At 42.8% G+C, this 26,683-nt stretch overlaps 1 protein-coding gene across 10 annotated transcripts in view; it reads right to left on the bottom strand.

Annotated features, from left to right (window-relative positions):
• Window positions 1-2,142: 2,142 nt before the first annotated feature.
• The window catches only part of LOC127566432 (uncharacterized), an 87,371-nt gene continuing 62,830 nt past the window's right edge, over window positions 2,143-26,683 (bottom strand). For 3 of the 10 annotated variants that reach the window (XM_052008829.1, XM_052008831.1, XM_052008830.1), the window contains exons 4-12: window positions 21,443-21,745; window positions 18,282-18,584; window positions 11,398-11,487; window positions 9,554-9,581; window positions 9,229-9,272; window positions 8,500-8,527; window positions 7,200-7,243; window positions 5,079-5,119; window positions 2,143-4,116 (exon numbers count right to left, since the gene is read on the bottom strand). In XM_052008829.1, coding sequence (XP_051864789.1) covers window positions 4,051-4,116; window positions 5,079-5,119; window positions 7,200-7,243; window positions 8,500-8,527; window positions 9,229-9,272; window positions 9,554-9,581; window positions 11,398-11,487; window positions 18,282-18,584; window positions 21,443-21,745 — 947 coding nt within the window. In that variant the 3' untranslated portion in view covers window positions 2,143-4,050. Of the gene's footprint in view, window positions 4,117-5,078; window positions 5,120-7,199; window positions 7,244-8,499; window positions 8,528-9,228; window positions 9,273-9,553; window positions 9,582-11,397; window positions 11,488-18,281; window positions 18,585-21,442; window positions 21,746-25,254; window positions 25,549-26,151; window positions 26,185-26,683 lie in introns of all 10 variants that reach the window. The other 7 variants (XM_052008836.1, XM_052008837.1, XM_052008838.1 and 4 more) reach the window with 3 other exon arrangements.

The raw sequence follows: 26,683 nt of genomic DNA, 5'->3' as shown, positions 1-26,683 counted from the left end.
ACTGTAAATCTCTATCTCAGTGATGTGCTTAAATATGAAGGACAAAATGAGAAAAGGCTTCAAAATAGCTCATCTCTCAACACTGCCTCACTTATAGTCAACAGAAACATTCGTTGTAAATGTTTTGTATGTGAATAGTCCCGGGTGTCGGAATCAGGCTTGAGCTTAAATCGAAGAAGTCCACAAAACAAGAAAGAAAACACAATAAAATGGAAACTTATTGCTTCTGACCACAGCATTGAAGCAAATTGGATTGAAAGCAGAATGCTCTGGTTTTAAACGAGAACGCAGTTAAGAAAAAAGAGGAAATTTGTCCCACAAGACGCAAATACAGTCAGAATAAAACAACTAAAATATGTAAAATATCCACAGCCGGTGGAATCATTTTTCTTTGCTTACTATTGCTTGTCGTGTGGTATCTACATATTCACATTGTCTGCCATAAGATACACGATACATCTCATCCGTATATAGAGAATTGTCATAGTCTGTTCTTAACCGGATAGTTAAACATCTATACCGATTTCTCCTCTGGAGATTCGGCAGGGTCTTTGAGGTCTAGTGAAATTCTTTCCGTTCAGAGCAGTAATTTAAGGTGAAAGTTGACGCCAAGCATGACTAACCAAGACTATTATTCAAACAATTGGAATCAATATTGCAGAATAAATACATGGGTGAAAAAAAATTCTTAACAATTTAGCCGAAACATGGATTGATGAAGTTCCAGCAAAGTATTAACAATCAATCTAGCGTTAGCTTTGTTCCAATAAACTACCAACGGCCACACGACCTAGCACGGTGAATTGCAGTTACTGAGCACATCAATGTAGGTTGCTTGACGACTCACCAAATAAAAGAAACAAAGCGGCGGTATTCATGATCTTCTGCGTGCTGCTTGAACACATCATACCTCTCTAGGGCAGAGCGACGAAGACTGTTACTAATACCGGAAGACATAAGAAAATAGTTGCAGAAGGGAAGGTTGATCAAGCCTCGTGACGTCACAGAGATTTCTATGAGTTAAAATTCAATATCTTAAAACAAGCAACCTCCAGAAAGTTAGTGTGTGAAAATCGCGTAAATGTCACAAACTGATGAGTTTGTAAAGGGAACGGAAACAATGCTTACAGATTCTTTGTATCCCAAGCAATCCTCACATTCAGAAACGCCTGTGCTGTGAAATATCCTTTATATTACAGTGAAGACGCTCAGTTTTACAGGCAAAACTCCAGATCCTGTACAATGAACCTCAAAACACTTCTGCAATGACACTCAGTGCAATCTCCAGGGAAGTGTTTGTCCCATTACTCGTCGCATATGTTCGTCAGAAAATAAGCCATTCAGAGGGATCATACAATGAAAAGATTTTGTCTGATTTCGTCATCTGTTATGAAGTGGTTGTGGCAATAATGGAGGGGATATCCATAAGTTGCAGATATGTTTTCTATAGGACAATAATGAGATCCATAAGAGGAACATGAATTTAATTGCATGGTTAATTTTGGGGACTGGGCCTTGGAGGTGACCCAGAATGTTTGAGAAATGATCAAAGTTACCATTCAGCGCCCGTGTTGGGTGTAGCATGTGACTTCAAGGAATCAACGATTCTTTTTGGCACTCTTGCACCAATGGCGTACGTCACTCCGCAGAGGAATTCGTGATCAGTGTCCCGGTGCTGAAATGAAGCACAGACCCTGCTGCTGATTACATCCGTCATTCTGTTCAAGAAGTGGTAAAATTATGGGGGGTAATTTAATCTGAATTTATTTCTTGCTGATAGTCATCACCCAGAACACAAATCTGAAAGGGGATGCAGGCAGTTTATCTTCAGTCTAATGATTAGCCTAGTGAAGTCGAAAGTCAACGGATGAAACACCGATAACGCAGAGGAGTATACAACGATTGGCCATCGCGCTTGAGCCTCAGTGCTTAATCCAAATTATTTACTGCCCCTCAGCTCACCCAACCGCACTCCGCATCACTGACGGCAATTATCCCCCTGGTTAGCAGCATTTCGAGTCTCCTCTGGTGTAACGATGACAGACAGCAGTTCATGTATTGCATTGTCAAAGTGGAGCTTTGTGGTCTTTGCAAATGTATGTGTTGAAATTTCGTGGAAGATGGAACCGTTAGAAGAGATGGTCTGTTATATTTTTTTATTTCCGATGTTTCTTACAAAAATATAAGTCAATCGAAATAGCACGCATTGTAAGCGTTCAGACGGAAACACCGGCAGAGTCATTTCATTACCTATTATATGGACTCCCAGAGATTCGAAGTAAACTATGACGGCTTGCACAATCTTGTCGCTAGATCGACTATGCACGTGGTTGATTAGGCGGAGGCTGATAAGGGAGCTGAACCGCGGTGTACGAAGTTATGAGCGAAATAGTTCGGTAGAACACGTAGACAGTTGGAAACGTTTTACTTCACAACAGTGTCCATAACCAGAGGGTATAATGTTACCGAAAGCCTTAGAGGGGATCTGAGTGGTATATTTTTATCCCAGATGGTGGGTATCTGGAGAGCACTTCTACGGTGGAGGGCTAACAGTTGGTATTGTTGCAACATCTGAGAAGTATCTACTTGAACAGTTCAATCGCCAAGGCATAAAAGGCTACGGGTCAGTTAGAGTGTAAATGGAGGCTTGGCTATCGTGAGTCGAGGAGCCTGTTTCTGTGTGGTATGATTTTATAACTCCCTGTCAGTTAGGGTGCTCTCTAGTATTATTCGCTTTCGACCTGAATGGAGGTTGTTAATAGATGAATAAACACCGTCGCTATGTTAGTAAATCATTTAAATCTACAAGGCGTTTGATAAAATATTGAAAGTTACAGTTTTGTTAAATTTCAACGTTAGTTAAATATTCGAAGTTATTACTAAATATTCAAACGCATGTGACTTCACACACTTTACAAACCGTAAGTACCGGTTGCTGTAATATGTGTCCCTTGCAATAAATAGTGGGGTCTTGATCATAAATATGGCACAGCGTATGGCAGAGGTCAGGAAAAGAACAGACCCAGATCCAGAGGTAATGCAATATCGCGCTGCTAACACTGATTTACGGTTCCTATAAATGGGGTGATCATCACGACGCACCCTCGTTTCAGTTATACGCTGAAATTACAATTTACGTACATGGCAAGCGGAATCTAATTTGTGGGAAAATATTAAATCGTGCACGTTGGAAAATAACAGCAGAGTTATTTTAAGTGCTGTAAAGTGTTGTTTTTTTTGAGGATTCCGTGTCTGCAAGCATCACTGAATTTAATGTGCAGGTCCATCAAGCTATTTGGAAGGCAAAATCCTGTTACCAAGGATATGTACATTCATTGAATTGCATTTCACAGTAATTATTATGGATCAATGACGATTGTCCTTTGGTCCTGTCTTCCTCTAATAGGAATATCTACTTGCTGTGGCAATATTGTAAAAAAAGTTTATCTTTTATTTTATTCTGCATTTTAAACCATTGAATTTACGCGATCTCATTGGCATATTCAAGGTTATTAATGGTCTTGGCAGGTTAGGTGCAAGCCAATGCTTCGTTTGGAGCAAGGGTTACAGTGGTGTAAGAATACGTCAGGCATTAAGAACGTATTTGGTGTTATGTTCTTCATGAAACAATATTTGGTGCTCTCTACTAAGGCGCTATTATGTTAGTAAGACGGAGGATTTTCTAATATGCAATGGAATGGGGGGACTCACTCGAAGGGCCAAATGGCCTACTTGAGGACAATCTTGCACGTTCTCTGCTAAGAAGCAGCCCAGACGGCTGGTCTTTAACGACTAAGTGAATCGAAGACCGGACCATACTCTGGAAACCACATGCATGTTTGGGGAAGAAGGATTGGCCTGGGAGGTGCTTGTAAAATCGCATATCAAGAAAGACTAATATAACTTGCTCATTTCAATGCTTTCAAAAGATTGCAGGCATGAAGTATTGCTGGATGCTGTGCAGCAGGCTAAGTCTCCATTGTCATCGCTTTAGTCGGCACCGAGCACATTGCGAAGTGGTCGCAGCATCCCTGAAGACCTTCCAACCTATTACAGCTTCACAGAGGCGTAGACCGTCCCATCGTCATCGGGGATTTTGAAGTTTTCTTGCGCAACCTGAGGTGAGTGATATCACTGTTAAATCGGCGATGAGATCAACCAACACCTGTTAACAACTGAAGATAATGCCAACTAATCTTAGGACAATCTGGCTAATAAAACGATTAAAATACAGAATTGGCACGGGGCTCTGTGCAGGCTGTTGTCTGAACGCTGGTAATTAAAGGTACGCGTGATGTTACTGGCACAGTGTTTCTTTTCTGAGTCCAGAAAAATGGAGGGTTATGGACTGTGTGGGAGGGAAGAGTTAGTTTGATGGTGGAGTAGGTTTATAAAGGTCGGCATAATATCGTTTGCCGAAGGGTCCGTACAATGCCGTGCCGTCCTATGTTCTATGAATCAGCTCCTTTTGCTTGCAGATGCAGGTGCTCTTGACTGATGAAATAATGCAGTCTAATCGCGCCAGAAGCTCACCAAACAAACTTAGTTTAAAGAACAACAGACTATTTAATATTTGAGGTGGGATGAAGGATGACTAGTGTAAAGTTGCCAACAGTAAATGGTTCAGTGGAGTCAATTACTGGATTGTTTTCTTTACACAGGAGGTCAATACAACTTCCGTAAATTTTCTGCAGTCAAATTGCAACTGAACTAATTGCCTGCTTCTTCCAGAATGCGTAATTCCGCCATGGGACAGCTATTATACCTACTTGCTAATACTTCCAGTAGGTGGTGCAATATTACAAATAACCGCGTGAGATTCCGTTCAAGGGCAAATTCGTGTTTAATTCCATCAAAAGAAAGATACATCCGTTTAACTCCTATCCCTAGCCCTATATTACTCCCACTTCGCTCTTTCAGCTTTACCGAATTGAGGTAAAATAGGTATATTTTCTCCTAACACTGGGAAGAAAATGTCTTTTGGTCAACCAGAACGTCGGCAGACATCAGATTTTTTTCCCTGAGTGCAAGTATCTTTTTTTTTATAAATGATAACGAAACGGTCATGTTCAACTCACGTAATGTTCCTTCGGTTGAGGTTTCATGTTCAGATCAGCATCTATATAACACAGAAGAAAAACGCATCAGTGCTTAAGATACATTATTTTGGGTTTCCAAGAGGATAGTCAACCTCCTGCTGCGACTGTTTTTTTTCCTGTCATCATGTTTCGTTTCTATTGCTAATCACTGAATGTAGACATTTACACAATTCCTTACATGAGTAATGGAGACCGTCTCAGTCCATCATTTTTTAAAATTATATCCCTTCACGAAGTTTATAAAATGTCATCCCCACCACCCCAGCAAACATAACGACCGCGGGATCTTCTCAGCTATCTTCAGCCTAGAGGCCATTTACAGTGCGTCAATAAAGTTTAAAAAAAAAGTTCACTTTACTTGGTCCTTGTGACCTAGAATGTGTCCTCTATGAGCTCCAGTTATCTCCGACATTCTAAAGCAGAGGGCAAACTCTCGGTCACAGGAAGAACGTCAACGCTCCACGCAGATATCACCAGATATCAGGATGGAAGCGGGTTCAACGGAGCTATGAGGCAGCAGATCCACCAGCTGGCCACGTTGCTACCGCACAACCTGTCTGCAAAGGCCGGTATGTACCACTAAAACTGAATTTCCTTGTTCACACTGTGAGTATGAAGAAGATAACGTAATCAGCCTATGGCGGGGGAGGCATTCCGCTCACCATTAAATAGATCAAAGAGGCTTCGAATCCTTATATGAATCACAAACCCTGCCGCTCTTTAACTCCAATAAGACAGAGGATTCTAATGAATCATCTCCCCTGCCTTCAATAATATCTTTCCATTCCCATACTGAGTTGGCAGTTTTCAGACTATGACTACTGCTTCCCGATATACCAGTGAAAACAAAGCTCTGCATCACCGAGCACCGTAAGAAGTGTGTGTTTCTTGGAAATGATTCCTCATTCTTCAGAAGTCAAGAAAGCATGGGAAAAATTTGGAAGGAACGTGGATACAAAAGCGAATCAAATATAATGATTGTGTTTGCTACTTAATGAGGAACTGGGCTATGATTGTATCATCTACAAGGCTCAAGCCAGAGGTGTGATGGAACACACTTCACTTTCCTGGATGAGTTCAGCTTGAAAATTCAAGAAGCTCGACCACATACAGGACATAGCTTCCCCCTTGATGGTCATCCTATCCACAACCTGTCAATTACGCCATCACCGACGCATTTGAGCAGCTGTTTTCACCATGTATGCGATGCACTGTAGCAACTCACCAACTCACCTAAAACGGCACCTTCCAAATCTACTACCCCGAGAGCTAGAAGGACAGGGGCAACAAAATCGTAGGGAAGCCACGTTGCCTGGAAGTTGCCGTCCAAGCTAAGCACCATCCTGACATAGAAATATGTTTCCATCCCTTCATCTTCGCTGGGTCAAAATCCTGGTACTCGCTCCCCGTCTGTATTGCACGTCTCGCCACACCGCAAACACTGCAGCGTTTCTGGTAGGCAGCACACCGCCACCTTCTTATGGGCAGCTAGGGATGGACAATTAAATTCTGGCTCAGCATGCAAAGCCAATATCCCTTGAATAAATATAACATCCAACTGTCATTATATTGGCCAGCGAGTTTGCAGAGAAAGAGGCATACAGATGAAAGTCTACTTTTTCTCTTCAGCTAACGTGTGTCCGGACTAGTCACAGTGTCGCGGTTTTTAGGGCTCTACTGACATCCAGTGATATCTGAGATTCCCCGTGCACCTGGCGACTGCGTGAGTTTATGATTTATTAATTGGCGATAATAAGCACTGAAAAGGCAGACACGGTAGTGTAAGGGCAGGCGCGATAGTATAGCGGTTAGGGTAACGCTGTTACAGCGCCAGCGTCGTGGGATCAATTCCAGCCGCTGTCTGTAAGGAGTCTGTATGTACTCCCCGTGACTGCGCGGGTTTCCTCCGGGTGCTCCGGTTTCCTCCAACGTTCAAAAGACGTACGGGTCAGGATGTTGTGGGTATGGTGTGTTGGAGTTGGAAGCGGGCTGCCCCCAGAACATTCCACGCAAAGATGCATTTCACTGTGTTTCGATGTACATTTGACTAATAAAGAAGTCTTACACTTAATTCAAAAGCAAAAGTAATATCATGCTTACATAAGATATTGCAGTTAATTTGGTCTTCATCACTTGGCGGAGTCCTTAAAAACATAAATCAGGAAATCAATCATCTTACATTACATGGCATTGACTGCAAAATTTTGCGCTCAGTGGAATTCAGAGTTGATACATGGATACTTGGTAATTTCAAGGGAATAACGATTGCATTGAAAGCGGCGTGGACAGATTGAGGGCTGAGGGGGTTGTAACATGTGCAAAAAGTGTAAAATCCTGGAAGCTCTTGGAACAAAGAACAAACAGGAGGTATTTTGCAAACTGTTGAAGAATTATAAGCATTGCTTTTCAGCAAGAACTCGCGATCATTTTCCACGGGTTACGGGATGTTAACACACAGTGACAACAAGCAGAATGAAAGACGAAAGAGCACTTTGGCCCTCTCTCCAACATGACCCGTGAAATGCATTGTTTGTTCAAGTATACTGCGCCATGATAAGACTACGTCTGAGGTATTCTGTACTTCCATTTTCTCCAAACCACAGACACCATAGACCCGTGATAGGGAGAATACGATGGTTTCTGCAGCTTTCGTGGGATCTCCAATTGTTCCTTGAAGAGAGATTAGTTTGACTGGAATAACATTATCTTATTTTGCAGGGCTATAAATGTTGTAATTCCAATATATTGTTTGCGTTTGGCAGATTAGCTGCAGGTCTCATGTTTCACTGGCAAGTAAATCTAGAGCAAGTGGGCTTTGAACGTAAATTAGATTGTAGCTTCCGCTAAAAAAAATGGACAATCATCACTTTATTCAGGATGTAAGGAAAGCCTTGGAATTTCTCTGTGCAAAAGGGCGGTAGATGCGTTTTTCCCTATCTATGGATAAGGGGTAGTCCGTAGCCTTTTAGATATTAGGGAATGAATGGATAGGTGATGGTAAAGTGACGCCATAATGCACAACGGTCATCTTATTTAATGACGCAGGAGGCATGAGAGGACGTGTGGACTAATCTTGCATCTTTTAAAAATATCCTTCCACATTTAGTCAGAATTTAAACGGCGACCAATCTATTTTTTTTTCTGTTTTTTTCTGTTTGAAAAGTTGTTCATCGCGTGCCATCTGAAACAAGGCACAAAGATCGAAATTATTTGCTGCAATACACCTTTTCTTAAAAATTTAACTCTGCCAATAATTTGCTGAACTATGCGGTTTTCCGACATGTTTTAGAGCTGCTTTCTGAAACCTAAATGCCGGAACTCATTCAGCAGACAAAAATAGTCCCGAGTATTTGCTCGTGTGTCTTATTTCCCCGTGTTTCCGCTTAAGTTATATTCTCACCTCGTTTCACCCTGGTCTGTGACATTGGCTGTAAATGATGCAGAGATGAATTAAAAATTCGTAAAATGTAAGTAAGCATGCAAGGACATTTTAGAACAGCAAGCTTCTTTAAACGTTGCCTTTCTGTGTATAGTAACAAAGCAATATCGCGTTAAAATTCCAAACTTCCCAAAGGATCTGATCGATTTCAATTAACATCAGTAAATATCAGAAAGCCGAAGTTAAAACTAGAAAGAAAATGTTGTAAACACTCTGCAAATCAGGCAGTATCTGCGGAGAGAAGACCAGCGCACGTCTCAAGTCCGGGACATTTTTTCCCAGACGTTTTCCGACTTGCTGAAGTATTTCTCACATTTTCTCGTTTTACATTAGACCTGAAGCTTTGACATCGTCAGCCTCTCCACTGACGTTTGCTGACATGCTCTGTGTTTCCAGCATTTTCTCTAGTGCTGCTTCTCCGATCGTAATGTGGGGAATATATTCACCGTTTAATCAAGGGTTAAGTCAGCGACATTCAACCTTTCAAATATCCATCGTTTCTCACGAGACGACAGTCAAAACTGTATATATCTATACTGAATGTTATTCACTGCAGACTCACAAAACATCGTGCACGCTATAAAGATTTACGTCAATTCTCATAACAACATTGTGTCTTTTGTTTAACTTATTACATGACACATTCTACACGAGGAAATTTTAGATGCAGGGGTACAGTATGAAACTTACTATCGACGCTCTCATATATTTGGTCTTGAGGAGGTGCCGTTGTCCTTAAAAGAACAAAATCAACAATTGAATCATATAATGTTACATGGAGAAAGCTGGAATATATTGAGGATAGCGGGACAGATATCGGACAAGGATTCGGCCTAACATGTCGAAATGTGCCAGCGGTATTTTTAAGGAGGATTCAGACTGTATTGAACGCGACGTAGACATGCAAATGCAATTGTAATGTGTTACTGCATGTCAACATGCAGGGATAAATAGCAGTTCGAAGGACAACATTAGGTATTATTTACATCTATATCTGCTGAAATTATGGACTCACCTCATTCTTCTGTGGCTTCTGGACTTCCCTGTGAACGATAAACGGGTAGAACAATATTATTAAAATTAAAATATCAAGGGCATTTTGGAGATCATGACGCATCTTTTAACAATTGGAATGTATGCCCAATGATGAAACAAATTCAGGTTACCGCATAAGAAGTGTGAACGCGAGAGGAAAATATGAATAAAACACTACAGATGCCGAAACAGAAATACAGAAAATGCTGGAAACATTCGGCAGGTGAGGCAGCATCTCTGGAAAGAGTCAAAGGGAATAGATTTGATCTGGAGATGTCAGTGTTGGCCACGCTTACATTGGGGAGAAACCGTGGTCGTCGTGTTTCTTAGAGGCAGTTGGAAAGTAACAACAGAGGCAAAGTTTGAACTACTTCGATTTGCCGGGCTATGCGGCTTGCCCAGCATGTCAGGTTGTGATTACGGCGAGACAAAAGCTAAGAAAAAAATACAAAGATCGGTGACGAACAGCAGGTATGTCCAATTCTGTTACAGAGAGAGAAAGAGTTGCCGAATTAGAAGTGTCCAAATCTATTTCAACGTCATTTCACAAGAATGAGCCGCATTGAAAACCAAATGGGCCTCAAGGTTCTTCAAGCTAATCGGAAAAATAATCGCCCAAAGCACTTACAAATATTCCCCCAATTGGGTGCAATGGTTCGGGGTGCTTGCATGGACGTTCAGAGAGGGCGAATGCGGTGGGATTGCATTGATGTCTACTGAGCAAAATCAGAGGGACTTCGGCAACGAGAATGTACCCATGCTGATGAAGAGCATGGGTCTGAAGTGGAAACAGGAGCGAAGCATTCAAGGGTGGCGCTGGATAAGGGACACACTTAACAGCAATGACCGAAGTGTTGAAGACGCGCAAGCAGAACGACGAACAATCGCATGGTAAGTCATTAGATTTCTCATGCCGTGGAATATCGCGGGAAAGACTGGAACATGAGGACACAAGAAAGCTGAGGACAAAGGCAAAAGCTGAGTGAAAGAATTGGTGAAATTCTTCTCAGGATGCAAAGGAGCAAAACATATGTGCATTTGGGAAGAGATCATGAGACACCTAAGTAATCGAGCGTCCCTGTACTTGACGCATCTCACTGGTAAAGAGGAGGCGTGTTGCAGAAGAGATTAAGCTGCAGAGCCGTATGTAGGTATGTCGGAAGAGGAGAAGATAGAAGTGAGATGTCTTCCAGTTTGGATCAAGCACCTCATACAAATGAGCGTGTACCTACGTTTCACATGATGCTGATACACATTCGGGTAAGAACTGGAAAAACCGGATTTACTCATCGAGGGACATTGTTAGTAACTCGTCTCAAGAAGGGTCCCTGGAAGTTACATGTCCAATGCCAGTTTTTTGTTGCGCTTACAGAAGAGAAGGAGGCCCTTCATCCCAACTAGTCTGTGCCAACCATGAAGCAGCCATTGCCATTATCCTGATATGTTCTCCCCGCATCGGTATCGAGCTTCCCTCAACACACCCAAACATCTTCACGTAAAGGACAATTTGCAGGGATGAATTGAAGCAAGAAACCACGTGTGTGTGGAATGTGGGAGGAGGCTCACGTGGTCACTCGAAGAGAGTATGAGTCGGAACCCCACCAAGGTGCTCAGAGGCAGCAATCTACTGGCTGCCTCATTCTCCCTTTGGTCCAGGACTACCTGTCGTCATTTTGCGAGATTGCATTTCCTAGAACGATTTTTATTTCATTGCACGGGTTCCACACTTTAACTCAATTTATTCTACACATCTCGGCTGCAAAATTACAACTGCGGCAGAATGCGAAGTTGATATTTATCCTTCTAAATGATGGGTTAGCCTACCTTTTCTCCAGCAGCAGATACCCAGCAGAACACTCACGGGGATCAGCGCCAAGACACCTAAAGCTGGCATCCACGCTTGAAAGGCCTTTTCTAGAAAGGGAGAGCAAAGGAAGAGCATGAACAAAATGTTTTCATGTCGAATAGAGTAAACAGATGCACTCAGCAAGAATTCATACCTTGTGTTGATCAAATGTAAAGAGATGGTACTCTGTTAATGGCAAACCGCTTAGAAGTGTTGATGGCCGGGGGGGGGGGGGGTTTGGGGTCCAACTCCATAGCAGCCTGAACGTGGTTTCACAAGCTGATAGGATGGTAAAGAAGGCGTATGGTATGTTTGCCTTTATTACTCGAAGCACTGAGTTTAAGAGTCAGGACGTTTTGTTACACCTTTAAAAAGGACTCTAATTAGGCCGCGTCTGCCGTAATACGTTCAATTATGGTCGCCTCGTTATAGGAAGGATGGAGAGGGTTTGGAGAAGGTGTAGAAGTGGTTCACCACGATGCTGCAGGGATTAGAGGTCATGTGCTGTAAGGAAAGGTTGGAAAACCGTAGGTTGTTTCGGGAGCAGGGCGGCTGAGGGGTGCCTGATCGAAGTTTATCAGTTGATGACAGGAAGAGGTAGAGCAGAGATTCGGTATCTTTCTTCCTAGGTTCGAGATGTATAACACTAGAGGGCGTGCATTTAATTGAGGATGGTCGTCCTAATTCAAATTTGAGCAGCGGTGCTCATGTGAATCACAAAGCGTAGAACATGGTAGCGAGCCAACAGAGACGGTGGTAGTTACTCCTAAGCCTTTCCTCTCTCTCTCTGCACAGTTGACCCTTTATCGGACGATCTTTAAAACTAGTATTAATGAACCAAACTTCTGGAAGGTGTGGGTGATACACCCTTCAATTGTACAATGTGATTTTGGACTGTACCTGCACTGGTGAAGTTATTTTCGATTTATCTCAAGATTAGGTGCCCTAATTAACACACGGTGTAGTTATTTCTCGACAACATCCCAGAAGATGCCACCCATCATCTCCGTGTTTCTGGCCGTGCCAGAAGACGTGGCACATAAATGGAAGGAATACAAGTGCTCCGAAAATCTACTAAATGAAAACTATTCCTTCACGTTCGCAAGTGGTGTATTCCAAGTCTTTACAACTTGCTCTTGACGGCTGTCAGAAATATTAATAAATTGTGTCTGAATCTGTTTGAAAGTGAATTCCTGATTGAAACCCGTTGTATTTGCCTGAAATCCACCAAATATTCCATTTAAAAACTGTGCGTTGTTTAAAACAATGCCCTTAAACGAATGAAATATTAAAGCAAAACGCTAAAGAAATGCTTAAACAATCCAAAACTGTTAAACCACGCAGAAGAGCGAACGTCCATATATTTCACAGGCGTTCCAATGCAATGGAATGAATGGACATTTAATAATATTTTCGTTTGCAATTTACACCTGCGTGAGTAATGGCATTTCACGACTTTGCAAATCACCCGTCTGGAAATCCAAGACTTGCATCTACCACCGGGGTGCTCATGGAATAACCGAGTGGAACAGCAAGATCCATTAACGACAGCTAATCCGAATGAGAATCCAATAAGGGGTTAGGAGTTTTATAAAATTCCTTCTGCATAATTGGATATTTCTCTTGGTTCACTCCTATTCTACAGTTCGCATTTGAAAAGAAAAACGCCTCCATCAATAAGAACATAAGAAATAGGAGCAGGAGTAGGCCATCTGACCTGTCGAGCCTGTTCCGCCATCCACGAAGATCATGGCCGATCTGGCCATGGATTCAGATTCACGAACCTGCCTTTTCCCTGTCGCCCTTCACTACTTTGCAAAATTCTGTCAGCTGTGCCTTGAACATATTTAATGAGGTAGCCTCTATTGCTTCTTTGGCAAGAGAATTTCACAGATTCATTATTTCCTGTGCAAAGCAGTTTCTCCTCATCTCCGTCTTAAATCTGCTCCCCCGACTCTCGAGGTTATGTCCCCTCGTTCTAATCTCATCTACCAATGGAAACTTCCATGTCTCTTCTTATATGTCTCTTTCATAATGTTGCACGTACCCACAAGATACCCTCTCTCATTCTTCTGAATTCCAGCGAGAATAGTCCCAGGCGACTCAACATCTCCACATAGACCGACCCCTGATCTCCGGAATCAACCCGCTAAACCTCCTCTGCACAGCCTCCAAAGTCAGTATATCTCTTCTCAAGTTAGGAGGCCATAACTGCACGCAGTACTCCCATGTGCGACCTCATCAGTACCCTGTGCAGTTGCAGCATAACCTCCCTGCTCTAAAATTCAATCTCTCCAGAAATTAAGACCAACATTCCATTTGCGATCTTGATACCCTGTTGTACCTGTAAAGCAACATTTTCCGATCCATGCAACAGTACCCCCAAGTCCCGCTGCACAACACCACCCTGCAATCTTTCATCATTGAAATAATAATTGAAATATTTGCGGGCTGCCCTCCCCAAACTCACTACGCAAAAGGTGTATTTCACTGTGTGTTCCGATGTACTTGTGACTAATAAAGATCTTATCTTATCTGATCTATTTTCCTTCCAAGGTGGATGACCTCGCATTTACCAACTGTACTCAATCTGCCACACCCTTGCCCATTCACTTTAACCATCTATATCTCTCTGCAGACTCTTCGCATCCTTTGCACAATTTTCTTTTTCATTCGATTTATTGGTAACATCAAACTTAGATGCACTCGATCCCCTCTTCCAAATTGTTAATATACAGTATACGGTAAGGACTTGCGGGCCCAGCACCGACCCATGCAGCGCCACGCTCATTACGGATTTCCACCCAGAGAAACATTTATCCAAACTCTCTGTCTTCTATTGGTTAACCAATCCTCTCTCCATGTTAATATATTACTTCCAACTCCATGCACCCTTATCTCTGTGTGCGTCTTTTATGCGGCACCTTATCGAACGCCTTCTGGAAATCCAAGGAGACAACATCCACCTGTCCCCCCTTATCCACTTCCCTCGTTATATCCTCAAAGAACTCCAGTAAGCTTGTCAAGCAGAACCTGCCATTCCCTATCCATTCTGTACCTGCCTGATGCAACCATTTCAATCCAGATGTCTCGCTATTCCTTCCTCAGTAATTGCTTCAATCATTCTCCCGACTTCAGACGTTAAGCTAGCTGGCCTGTAGTTACCTGCCTTTTGCTTGCATTCTTCTTTGAGTAGTGGCGTGAAATTCGCTGTCTTTCAAATGCCGGGACCTGCCCAGAATCCAGAGAATTTTAGTCACTTATCACAAGCGCCTCTACTATGACTTCCACCATTTCTCTCCGTACCCTGGGATGCATTCCATCAGGATCAGGGGACATCTCTATGTAGGTCCACTAGTTTGCTCAGCACTACCTCCTTAGTGATGACCAGATCCTCACCTCCCATCGCATCCCAATGACCTCTCTATTTGACATCTGGGGACTTTGTCTGCATGCGGGAGTTTGATGCCTTCCTTTATTTCCTTAGTTATCCAAGGCTGGCTGTCCCCAACATTACTGTCTCGCCGTTTAACTGAAATATACGTGTGTTGAGCACTGTGAAAAATCTCTTTCAAAGTCTTCTACTGCTCCTCAATTGTCCTACCATGTAACCTATGTTCCCACTCTTCGCCAGACAAATCTACCCTCATCACGTTGTTGTTTGCCTTGTTCAGGCATAAGACACTGCTTTTCTTTCAAAATGTTGCAACCTACATTTGTATGAGAAATGCATTCATACTATGACTCTTTTCAAGAGGATCCCTGACTGCAACATTGTTAATTTTACCTGCCTCATTGCACAGGACCAAATCTAAGGCAGCGTGTTCCCTTATTGGTTCAGTAATATGCTGTTCAAGAAAGCTATCAAGGCAGGTTTTAGCTACTCAGAAAAGCAGAAAGATACGTATGTCCGAACGGTTAAACTAAACTTGCGCTATTTCTTGTTATGCCCAAACACTGAAAAACGAGGTTATGAATGGGATACAAAAGTATACTTTCATTTTATCACGTTAAGAAATGTCCTTCTGACCACCATGTTTAAAATCAAGAATTGCCTCCCAATGCCACACGACACTCTCTCTAATCGGCAGTAACTGTAACGCACCCACGACTGTTATCTTCACGACTTCACTACACTCTGAGTATAATACTATCCCAAAAACAGAGACTTTTTGAACGAATCGGCAATCTGCGGTAAATGGCCTCGCATCCGTGATGGTAAACGTGACAGCGGATGGTGAATGAAATATATTTTCCCTTTGTTTGAACAGATTGTCTGGCTTTAGACAGGTAAACACTGCTGGCTGAATATCGATAACCGGTTCTACAAGTGAAAATGACGTGTTCCCCTGACACAGGTGTTCTATCTTCACGGTCGGGTGCGAGCTGTGGCGATGTGAGATGACAGAAAGATAATTTATCGAATGCTGACAAGACAAAACAGTGCACATCTCACTCTCAGGTGTCGAAAATATATTAAAATATACTTACATGTTTGGGGACATGCGTAAATCGATAACGTATGACTCGAATTGTTATTTTATAGAACGTGATGTTTGACTAAATTCCGTTCCATTTAAAATTCAGTCAACCTGCTTATCTGGATCCCCATCCCTGCAATGATTGAGTCCAGGTTTACTTCCATAATGAAATATTGCCTTCACAGAAGTGTGTTCTGATAATATTTAAACAGCTGTAACCTTCAGTCTTTCTGATGTATCCTTGCATAGATTTTGTCCAATGCTAAACTCGTGGACCAACACTGCATACATTAAACACAGCTCAACTGAACCAAAATTACAAATAGTTACAGAGGTGCATTTTTTTTTGCATTTTCCCTCAACTCTGCCATAATGATTGTTATGGGGTGTTTGAATTGAACCGTCACTTATTTCTCTTGTCGCACATTTCATGAAGATATTGGCAGCTTCGCCCCACCCCGCCTTCGATTAATAAATTCTAATTACCATTATTTTCATATTGCGTCATGTGATGAGTTCACGATTGTGCATATGAACATTTTAATGTGGGCGGTTTTATCACGGAGAAGATGCAGTGATCATAACCAAAGTTGTACCGGCAATCAGGGAACTGCGGAAACTTATAGGGAAACGTTTCTAGCCCGTCAGCCGATTGCAGGCAATCCAAAACTCTTGCCTTTGTCGAAGTGGTTACGCCAGGGATACAAATGATTGAAAATTGAATGGTTGGGTTATTTTATTTGGATCAATACTTGCCATTCTACTACAGAGCCTATCAACCCATATGTCAGCAGAACGATGGAAGCATTATTGACAAATCGACGTGTTTGCTGTGGAAAATTCAGCGTCAATGCCAGAAAACAGTGAGTCTTGCCGTTGCAAAGACAGACGTTGATCTCAACGTTTTTTATCTGGGAGGCAACAGGCGGGAATATTTATTTCCTTATGTCTAATTCTGCAAATAGATTTAAAAAGTCTATCAAACCTAATGCTATCGTACTTTAAAATCTGTCCTTCACCATTTACAGCTCAATGTCATCCCTTCAAAGCGTAACGACCAGAAAGGAAAACAATGCTCTAATCGCAGTTTCACCAACAACTTGCAGATGCGTAATATGATTTAACATTCCCGACCACTATACCGCTCGGGGCTTTGTCAACGGCCTTGCTGGAGTCCATGCAGGAAACTTGTACCGCGCTGGCTTTGTCAGTCGTCTACGTCTCGTCTTCAAAAAAACTCATTCAAGTTCACGAGACACGAACTGCCACCCACAAATCCATGCTGAACGTTCAATGACCATAGAACATAGAACACTACAGCACAGTACAGGCCCTTCGGCCCACAATGTTGTGGCGACATTTTATCCTGCAGTAAGATCTATCTCGCCCTTCCATCCCACATAGCCCTCCATTTTTCCATCATCCATGTGCCTATCTAAGAGTCTCTTAAATGCCCCTAATGAATCTGAGCACACTACCTCTGCAAGCAGTGGGTTCCACGCACCCACCACTCTCTGTGTAAAAAATTAACCCTGCCACCCCCATTATTCCTTTCCCCAATCACCTTAAAATTATGTCCCCATCGTGTTAGCCATTGTCGCACTGGGAAAATCTCTGACTGTCCACTCGATCTATGCTTCGTATCATCTTGTACACCTATATGAAGTCACCTCTCATCCTCACTTGCTCAATGAGAAAAGCACTAGCTGGCTCAGCCTATTATCATAAGACATGCCTCAGAATTCCTTGCCTTTTTTAATAGAGGTAGGTCGTGTCTCTCAGAATCGCATCGAAAATGCTCCCCAACGGACACGTCAGTCAATCTCCCTTCTTCAGCAAATAGCAGGTCCAGTGTTGTGTCTTCAGTATTAGCGCAGTACACATATTGCTAGACACAACTCTCCTGGACACCTTTTACAAAATCTGTCCCATGGATGCATGTCACTTTTCCCCCTGCTATACAAGTATTTTTCCAGCAAACCTGGACACTAAACGAAAACATAATTCCCACGCAATTTTCTCAATCGAAGCAAACCCCAACGAGAATGCAACGAGGGCTAAAGGTCGATTAACACGGTGCAGAATTCCTTCTACACTTTTGCAAATTTCTCTTGGTTCACTCAGGTTTTCCCCTCTTTCTCTAAAAGTGTGCCTGTAATAACAGGCTCCACAGCAGAACAATTTGTCACATCCTTCTAAATGGGTGGAGGGAGAGCTACGCCAGTTCATGGAACATATATTCAAAACGTAAGTAATGACTGTAGTAAAGAATATTTTCTTGCACGGCTTTTGAAGACACCTGTTCATCATGGCAATTTGTCGCAATCGTGAGCAGTAATTAAGACATGATTTACTCAAATCGCGGAAAAACTAAAACTTACCCACTACCGTTAACTTCACTGGTTCACTCTTCTCTGAAGATACATTTCTCCCAGACACCAGGCACATCTGAACACAATGGTAATTCTGTGACCCAGAGCTCGTGATTCTGATGGTGAACTTGACCCCGTCTACCCATCCACTATCTCTGGGTTTTGATAACACAGGTTGCTCGTCTCGATACAGGACAAAACTGCTGTTCCATTGTCTAGGGAAGATTGCTGCACAAGTGAAAATCACCTCTTCACCTAACACAAATGTTTTATCTGCTCCGTCAGTTGTTAGGAGTGGTTTCGGTGGAGGACCTGCAAAGACGAAAGAAATGTTTTTGCCTGTTGCTCGTACTTTTATAAAACATTTGGATGAGAATATACAAGACCTGGTAATTAAATTTGAAAATGACACTGCAATAGCTGGTATCGTGGATGAATAAGGGTGATCTTCATCGGCTAGATCGGTGGACAGAGGAATGGCAACTGGAGTTTATTTCACATCAGTGCGAGATTTTGCATTTTGCAAAGTCAAACTAAATTTTGGACTTTTACAGTTAATTGGGGTCGTGGAGAGTGTTGCTGAACAGAGTGACCGAGGAGTACAAGTATATCCGACACTGAAAGTGGCTTCACAGTCAGACAGGGAGTTGAAGACGGCGTTTGGAAAGCTATCCTTCATAATTCAAGGGACTGAGCATAGCATTTGGGACACTATGTTGCAGCTGTACAAAACGTCAGCGAGGCCCCATTCGGAGCATAGTGTACAGACCTGTTCAACCTGTTATCGGAAAGACGTCATTCAGCTCGAAGACCTGCGTTACGGGGAGGGGGAGGGATAGGAGTGGGCAGCCTGGAATTGTATTCATTAGAGCGCAGGATACTGAGGGATGAACGCATAGAGGTGTACACATCACGATGGGAATAGATCTGGTGAAAGGATATGGTCTTTTACCAGGGTAAGGGAATAAAAACCAAGAGGGCGCACGTCTGAGGTGAGAGGGGAGAGGATCAAAAGGGACCTGAGGGGAAGTCGCTTCACGTAGAGGGTGGTATGTCTTTGAAATGAGTGGAAGTGTCAAACACAGAGAGGACATTTGAAAGTCATTTGTACAGGTACATGAATAGGAAAGTTGAGAAGGATACGTGCCACACGCGGAAAATGGGACTCGCATCTATGGGCATTTTGTTGGCCATGGACGAGTTGGGCCGGAGCGCCTATTTCTGTTCTGTGTTACTCTCTGATGCTCCATGATTCTGAACTGATTCAGGCTGCGCGGAACCCACGGGGGAAATCCGCTGTAACCCTCGGACTTTCTCATGTATCCTTACATAGACTTTGTCCAATGCTGATCTCGTGGAACAAAACTGCGTACATTAAACACAGCTGAATCGAACCAAAATTACAAATAGCTGCAGATTGTTTTTTCGCGATTCCCCTCTGCACTGCTATAATGATCATGATGGGTTGTTGGAATTGAGCGGCCAGTTGGTACTGCACAGCCTATCAGCCCACATTTTAGCAGAAAGATGGAAGTATTCTTGATGAATGGACGCGTTTGCTGAGGAAAATTCAGCGTCAATGACAAAAAACAGTGAGTCTTGCCACTGCAAAGACAGACGTTGGTGTCAACGTTTTTATCTGGGAGGCAAGAGGCGGGAATATTTATTTTCTGATGTCTAATTCTGCAAATTTAGCCACTGAATCCATTTAAAAAACCTATCAGACCTCATGCACTCATATTTTTAAATCTGTCCTTGACATTTACAGCTCAGTGTCATCCTTCCAAAGCGTAGCGGCCAGAAAGGAAATCCATGCTCCAATTGCTGTTTCACCAACAACTTGCAAATGTGTAATATGATTTAACATTCCCGACCACTCTACTACTCGGGACCTTGTCATCGGCCTTTCTGGAGTCCATGCAGGCAACGTGTACCGCCCTGGCTTTGTCAGTCGTCTTCGTCTCCCCTTCAGAAAACTCATTCCAGTTCACGAGACACGACTGCCACCCATAAAACCATGCTGAACTTTCACTGAACAAAGATCATAGGACATTACAGCACGGTGCATGCTCTTCGGAGAACAATATTCTGCTGACATTTTATCCTGCTCAAAGACCTCTCTAACCATTCCCACCCACATCGCCCCGCATTTCTCTATCATTCATGTGTCGATATTAGAGTCCCTTAAATGTCCCTAATGGATCTGCCCCCACAAACTCTGCCGGCAGTGCGTTCCACGCATCCACCACTCTATGTGTATAAAACTTACCCCTGACATCCCCCTTATACCTTCCTCCAATCACCTTAAAATGATGTACCCTCATGTTAGCCATTGTCGCCCTGGGAAAAGTCTCTGACTGCCCACTCGATCTATGTCTCTTGTGCACCTCTATCAAGTCACATCTCATTCTACTTCTCTCCAAAGTGAAAAGCTCTATCTCACTTAACCTATCCTCATAAGACATGATCTCCAATCCAGGCAGCATCCTGGTAAATCTCCTCTGCGCCCTCTCATCATTCCTTGCCTTTCTCAATAGTGGTTTGCCCCGCCTCTCAGAATCGCAACACATCAGCCAATCGCTCTTCTTCTTTTGCAAATAGGAGGTCCAGTTTTGCTCCTTAATTGTTAGGGTTGCATACATATTGCTTGAGATAACTTTCCTGGACACCTTTTACAAAATCGCCTCCATGGATGCATGTCATTCTCACACCCCCCCCCCCCCCCTTCCCCATCCACCCGCTATTCAAGTATTTTTCCAGCAAACTTGGACATTAATTGAAAACATAATTCCCACGTAATTTTCTCAATCGAAGCTATCCCCAACGAGAATGCAAAGAGGACTAAAGGTCGGTTAACACGGTGCAGAATGCCTTCTACACAATTGCAAATTTCTCTTGGTTCACTTAGGTTTTACCTTCTCTCTCTGAAAGTGTGCCTGAAATAACAGGCTCCACAGCAGAGCAATTTGTCACATCTTTCTAGATGGGTGGAGGGAGAGCTGCACCAGTTCAGGGAATGTTTATTGAAAACGTAAGTAATGACTGGAGGGAAAAAGAAATCTTTTTCTGCACGGCTTTTGAAGACACCTGTTTATCATGGATATTTTGTCGCAATCGTGGGCAATAATTAAAACATGATTTACTCAAATCGCAGAAAAATTAAAACTTACCCACTACCGTTATCTTCACTGGTTCACTCTTCTGTGAGGATATGTTTCTCCCAGACACCCGACATGTCTGAACACAGTAGTAATTTTGTGACCCACAGCCGGTGACTCTGATGGTGAACGTGGCCCCGTAGACCCATCCACTATCGCGAGGTTTTGATAACACAGGTTGCACGTCTCGATACAGGGCAAAACCGTTGTTCGAGTCCACAGAGTATGATGTTGCACAAATGAAAATCACCTCTTCACCTGCCACAAATGTTTTATTTGCTCTGTCGTTTGATAGCTGTGGTTTCGCTGGAGGACCTGCAAAGAGAGAAGAAATGATTTTTTCTGTTGTTCGTAATTTTATTAAAACTTTGGATGAGAATTTACACGACATAATGAGTAAGTGTGCACATGACACGACAATAGGTGTATCGCTGGAGTGACGAAATTTATCAAAAATGCAGCAGGGTCTTGATCAGCTGGGTAGCTGGACAGAGGTATGGCAACTGGAGTTGATTTCACATCAGTGCAAGTTGTTGTATTTTGAAAAGTGAAACTATGTTTGGGCTTTTGCAGTTAATTTTGCGGCCGTGGAGAGCGCTGTTGAACACAGTGACCAAGGAGTACAAGTATATCGTGCACTGTAAGTGGTTTCACAGTCAGACGGGGAAGTGAAGACGGCGTCCTTCATCATTCAAGGTACAGAGCGTAGCATTTGGGACATTATGTTGCAGCTGTACAAGTATTCGGCGAGGCCCCATTTGGAGCACTGTCTAGAGATTTGGTTAACCTGTTATCGGACAGACGTCATTCAGCTCGAAAGCGTGCAGTGAATTACGAGAACGTTGCCAGAACTTGAAGGCCCGATTTACAGGGGGTAAGTGGACTGCCCAGAATTGTATTCATTAGAGCGGAGGTGACTGAGGGATGACGGCATAGAGGTGTACAAATCACGAGGGGGGTTGATGTGGGTAAAGTATATGGTCTTTTTACCAGGCAAAAGGAATCAAAACCAAGATGGTGTCGTTTGAGGTGAGAGGAGAGGATCAAAAGGGTCCAGATGGGCAGTCTCTTCACACACAGGGTGGTATGTTTTTGAAACGAGTTGTCAGTGGCAGTGTCAAGCTCAGATAGGATATTTGAAAGTCATTTGTAAAGGGACGGATAGGAAAGCTGAGGGGGATACGTGGCAAACGCGGAAAGTGGGACTCGCATCTTTGGGCATTTTGTTGGCCATCGACGAGTTGGGCCGGAGCGCCTACTTCCGTGTTGTGTTACTCTCTGATCCCCCATGATTCTGAACTGATTCAGGCTGCGCAGAACCCACCGGGGAAAAGCCGGTCGTTTGACATAAGCCTGGCTCTGAGCGAGAAAGAATGGATTGCCGGAATAATCTGATAAATGAAATGGGGAGACAAGCAAAAGGTGCCAAGGCACTGGATTAAAATAGACTATTAGAAGGTGAGAGGATAAATGTGAACGGACATTGGAATACTGAATGTCAAACAGATAGCGTGGAAAATTCCAACGGAGCATTGGAATAATTTTCAATGAAATGAAGGAACAGATGAAATAAACCACACAGTAATATTTCATTCAGGCGAAGACGAGTCAAACAGAGGATAAGTCTTTGAACAAGAAATGTGACTTTCCTCCGAATCTTCCTGACAACACTCTTCCCTCAGAGCTCTCCGGCATTGAGCCTCACGTCGGGGCTCCAATATATCACTTGGCTCTTTTCTTTCCAGATATAATTTGGAAATATTTTGTTTGCTAAATCCGTGCAATTAGTCAAATAACTAACACAGCTGAAACTAAACAATGGCATTGAATCCTTATGGCTCTCTTTCGTGTCTTTCATTTCACTTTGAAGATGTCCATCAAACCAACCTTCTGCCTTGACACACCCAGCAGTACATGGAGCAGAACAGCACAAGAGCTGGCCCTCCGGCCCTGAATGCCTGTGCTGCATATGATGCTGATTTAAAGTAAATATCTTCTGCCAGCACATGAACCAGATCTCTCCATTCACCCAGCATCCAGGTGTCCATCTCACCGTCTCACAAACGCCACTATCGTATCTGCTTCCAATGCGCCCCCCGGAAGCCCGTTGCAGGCATATAACATTCTCTGTGTAAAATAAAATTGCCGGCACATCTCCTTAACACTTTATCACTCTTAACCCAATGCATGTCCTCCAGTATTTCCCATGTAAACCCCGTGGAAATGATGCTGCCTATCCTATCCATGCCTCTCATAATCTTACAAACTTAGATCAAGTCTTCACTCAGAATCCGACACTCCAGAGAAAGCAACCCACGTATGAGCAAACTCTGATTCGGGTTCATACCATCCAGTCCAGGCAGCTGTCTGAGATAGCACGTAATTTCCAAAGCTTCCACATCATTCCTGCCATGGGTCGACCAGATCTGCCCACCACACTTCAAGTGAAGCCTAACCCAAGATTTATACAGCTGCAACATGATGATGCGTCTTTAGTAATTAATGCCACTAACAAAGAAGCCAACCTCATACCTCATTTACTACTTTTCTACTTGCGTGGCAAATTTCAGTGAGTTATGGATCTGGATTGCAAGACCCATCTGTACAGCAGTGCTGTTAAGGGTTATCCGCCCTTGGGGACATAACCACATTGATGTTCTTGAAAAGACCCGGTATCAACTTCTTCCTGATCTCAAAATGCTCTCGCGTATTAGCATGCTCCTCAAAAGCTGTCCATAAATGGGGTATGTTCGTTGTGTTTTATTCAACCGCCTTAAATTCCCAAGTAACAAACGACATCGTTCTTGAAATCTGCTCACCACATTCCTGTTCAGTCTCGAACTGGACGTCAACAGTCGTATGTACGTCGACAAAACTGATGTGCATAACTATGACGTATGCATAACCGAAAGAAGTTCCTTCCAAAAGCAATAACTGAAAATGCTTCGACTCCTTTTCCAAACGCTAATTACCGAACTTTGACGGCGTCAAAATTATTACAACTCTATAACAGCGTCTCAATGCTACTGAATTAATGACAGATTCATGTCTCCAGCTTTGTTTTGAATACGTTTGATTAAATATTTTGCACGTGATTCTTCCTCTGAAGGAGAAAATATCATACTTCATGTAGTAAAGTATGTGTAGTGTTTGGCAAACGAAAGAAACAAACTGAAACATTAATATAACGCAAATAAATTAAGGCTACTTTAAGGTCTCAGAACGGTCCTTGCTTTAGCTTGTCAGACGAGATGCAGTTTCACCTGCAATAAATCATTGTGAAACGTGTGGGTAGTGCTGCCATTTAAGATTTTGTCGCCAGTCCCGAAGATGCTACCCAATTCAGGATATTGGATTCACGCATGGTTGAGACTGGATGTCTGGAACTTGGAACTAAAACCTACACACAGCGCAAATCCTGGATTTCCAAGTCCAACTGCCAACATTCCAATGCAGTATATTTTCAAATGATACTTAACCGAACGAAACGAGAACGATGAACAAAGTTCGACAAACTCCGCACAGTCCTTGTCCTGCACTAAAACCCATGACTCTTGGAACACGAGACTTCCCATGTGGAAAGTGTGCCTGCGACGAAAAAAAATCTTTGAGTGACTTAGAGCTCTGGCCTTCTCATTCAAGAGCTGTACTTGTTTAGGATACACCCGATAATAGCACAATAACCATCACGACATGATAGATAAATACTATCCAGCTGTTTGCATGACTTCCGAATGCCACAGATTCAACCATCTATTTCCATATCATACGTGAACGTATCGAGTAAACAGGATTATTTAAAATCGATACAAATTCAGACTAACCCACAACCGTTATCTCCACTTCATCACTTCGCGCAGATGTTGCCCCAGTAACGTAGCTTGAATAAAAGCACATGTAATTTCTTGGTCCATATTGCATGTCCGTGATGGTAAATGTGACCGCTTTTGTCAGTGAGCTGGCTGCCTGGGGTTTTATTTCCAAATTATGTCCTCCGCCATACAATGAAAATCCACGGGGTGTAAGTGCACGATCTGCCTCACAACGAAAAGTGACCGATTCTCCTTTCAGATAAATTTTGTCCTCACGGTCAGGCAATAGTCGCAGTTTACCAAGCTCTGGAAGAAAGGAAAGGAAATCTGTTCAGTTCATCTACAACGAGGTACGTGCGGGGTCTTACACTCAACTGGCGAAAAATAAAGGGAAGCTCTTATAATCTTCTTAATCATGTCCTTACCTTGAAGTCTGAATCACTGATGCATATCATTGAAACAAGGTACCGAGTTCTAAACCTTGGGCAACCCCAGCGATTATTGAAATCAAGTCATAAGAGCACCCAGGACACATTACCCCTTTCGTACTGATATTGAGCCATTGTTTTATTCAATCCGCTACTGCCGTTGGATTACTTGGCAGCCAGCCATAGGACTAGATTCTCATGTTTACCCGTGACAATATAACTCTTCGGGATTTGTGCAGATTACGTCAAAATTACGGAGTTATGGATCTTTCTGGTTACCTCCCGAACGGGAAGATGGTAGTTAATTGAAATAAAGTGAGGCCGATTTTACTTACTTTTGACAGTCGCATCTTTGGATGGGTATGATCGAACATTTGGTTACAGAAATTAACTCAAGTACAAACCTGAGAATTATTGTGACCACATAACGCCACATCATGTTATCATTTTCTGAGCAACCAGATAAGAAGATGACACCAACCTTGAGCAGCGCTCCTGTGAACCATCGGGAGCACTAAAGACAGAAAATAATAATTAGTTTAATGAACTCAAAGTACAACATTTTTAAAAGAACTCTTCAATGTCAGTTCGCCGACTAACTTCTTACCCGCAGTGCACGAAACGAAAGGTAGAGGTGATCAAATGATACTGCAATCATATTCTGATATTGTATATAGTCAGCGTTAGAGTGTATTTTCATCATCATTTTGTGCCAGCTTCCCTTGATTTCACAATTCTCTGATGTCTAATGCACAGAAGCACGTGTACAGAACGGAAGTAGGGGATTGGGATGGAAACACTGGAAGAGCCACATGGATAAGGCCAAATTACTGATATCCATGGTTACCGGTGATATAACAAGGTTAAAGTTCAGACTGGGAAACAAGGGAGAAAACATGGACACTGACAGAAGTGGATATGTAAATGTTACACCCGAGTTTATTGGTCTTTCTGCATTTTTGACACGTCACTTTCACTTAGAGCCCAGTATTTACAGAACAGTGAACACAGGC

This window comes from Pristis pectinata, chromosome 41, assembly GCF_009764475.1.
Source record: "Pristis pectinata isolate sPriPec2 chromosome 41, sPriPec2.1.pri, whole genome shotgun sequence".
In the NCBI taxonomy this organism is placed as follows: Eukaryota; Metazoa; Chordata; class Chondrichthyes; order Rhinopristiformes; family Pristidae; genus Pristis; species Pristis pectinata.
The sequence above is the reverse complement of the archived record's forward strand: the minus strand, read 5'-3'. Positions and strand labels throughout refer to the sequence as shown.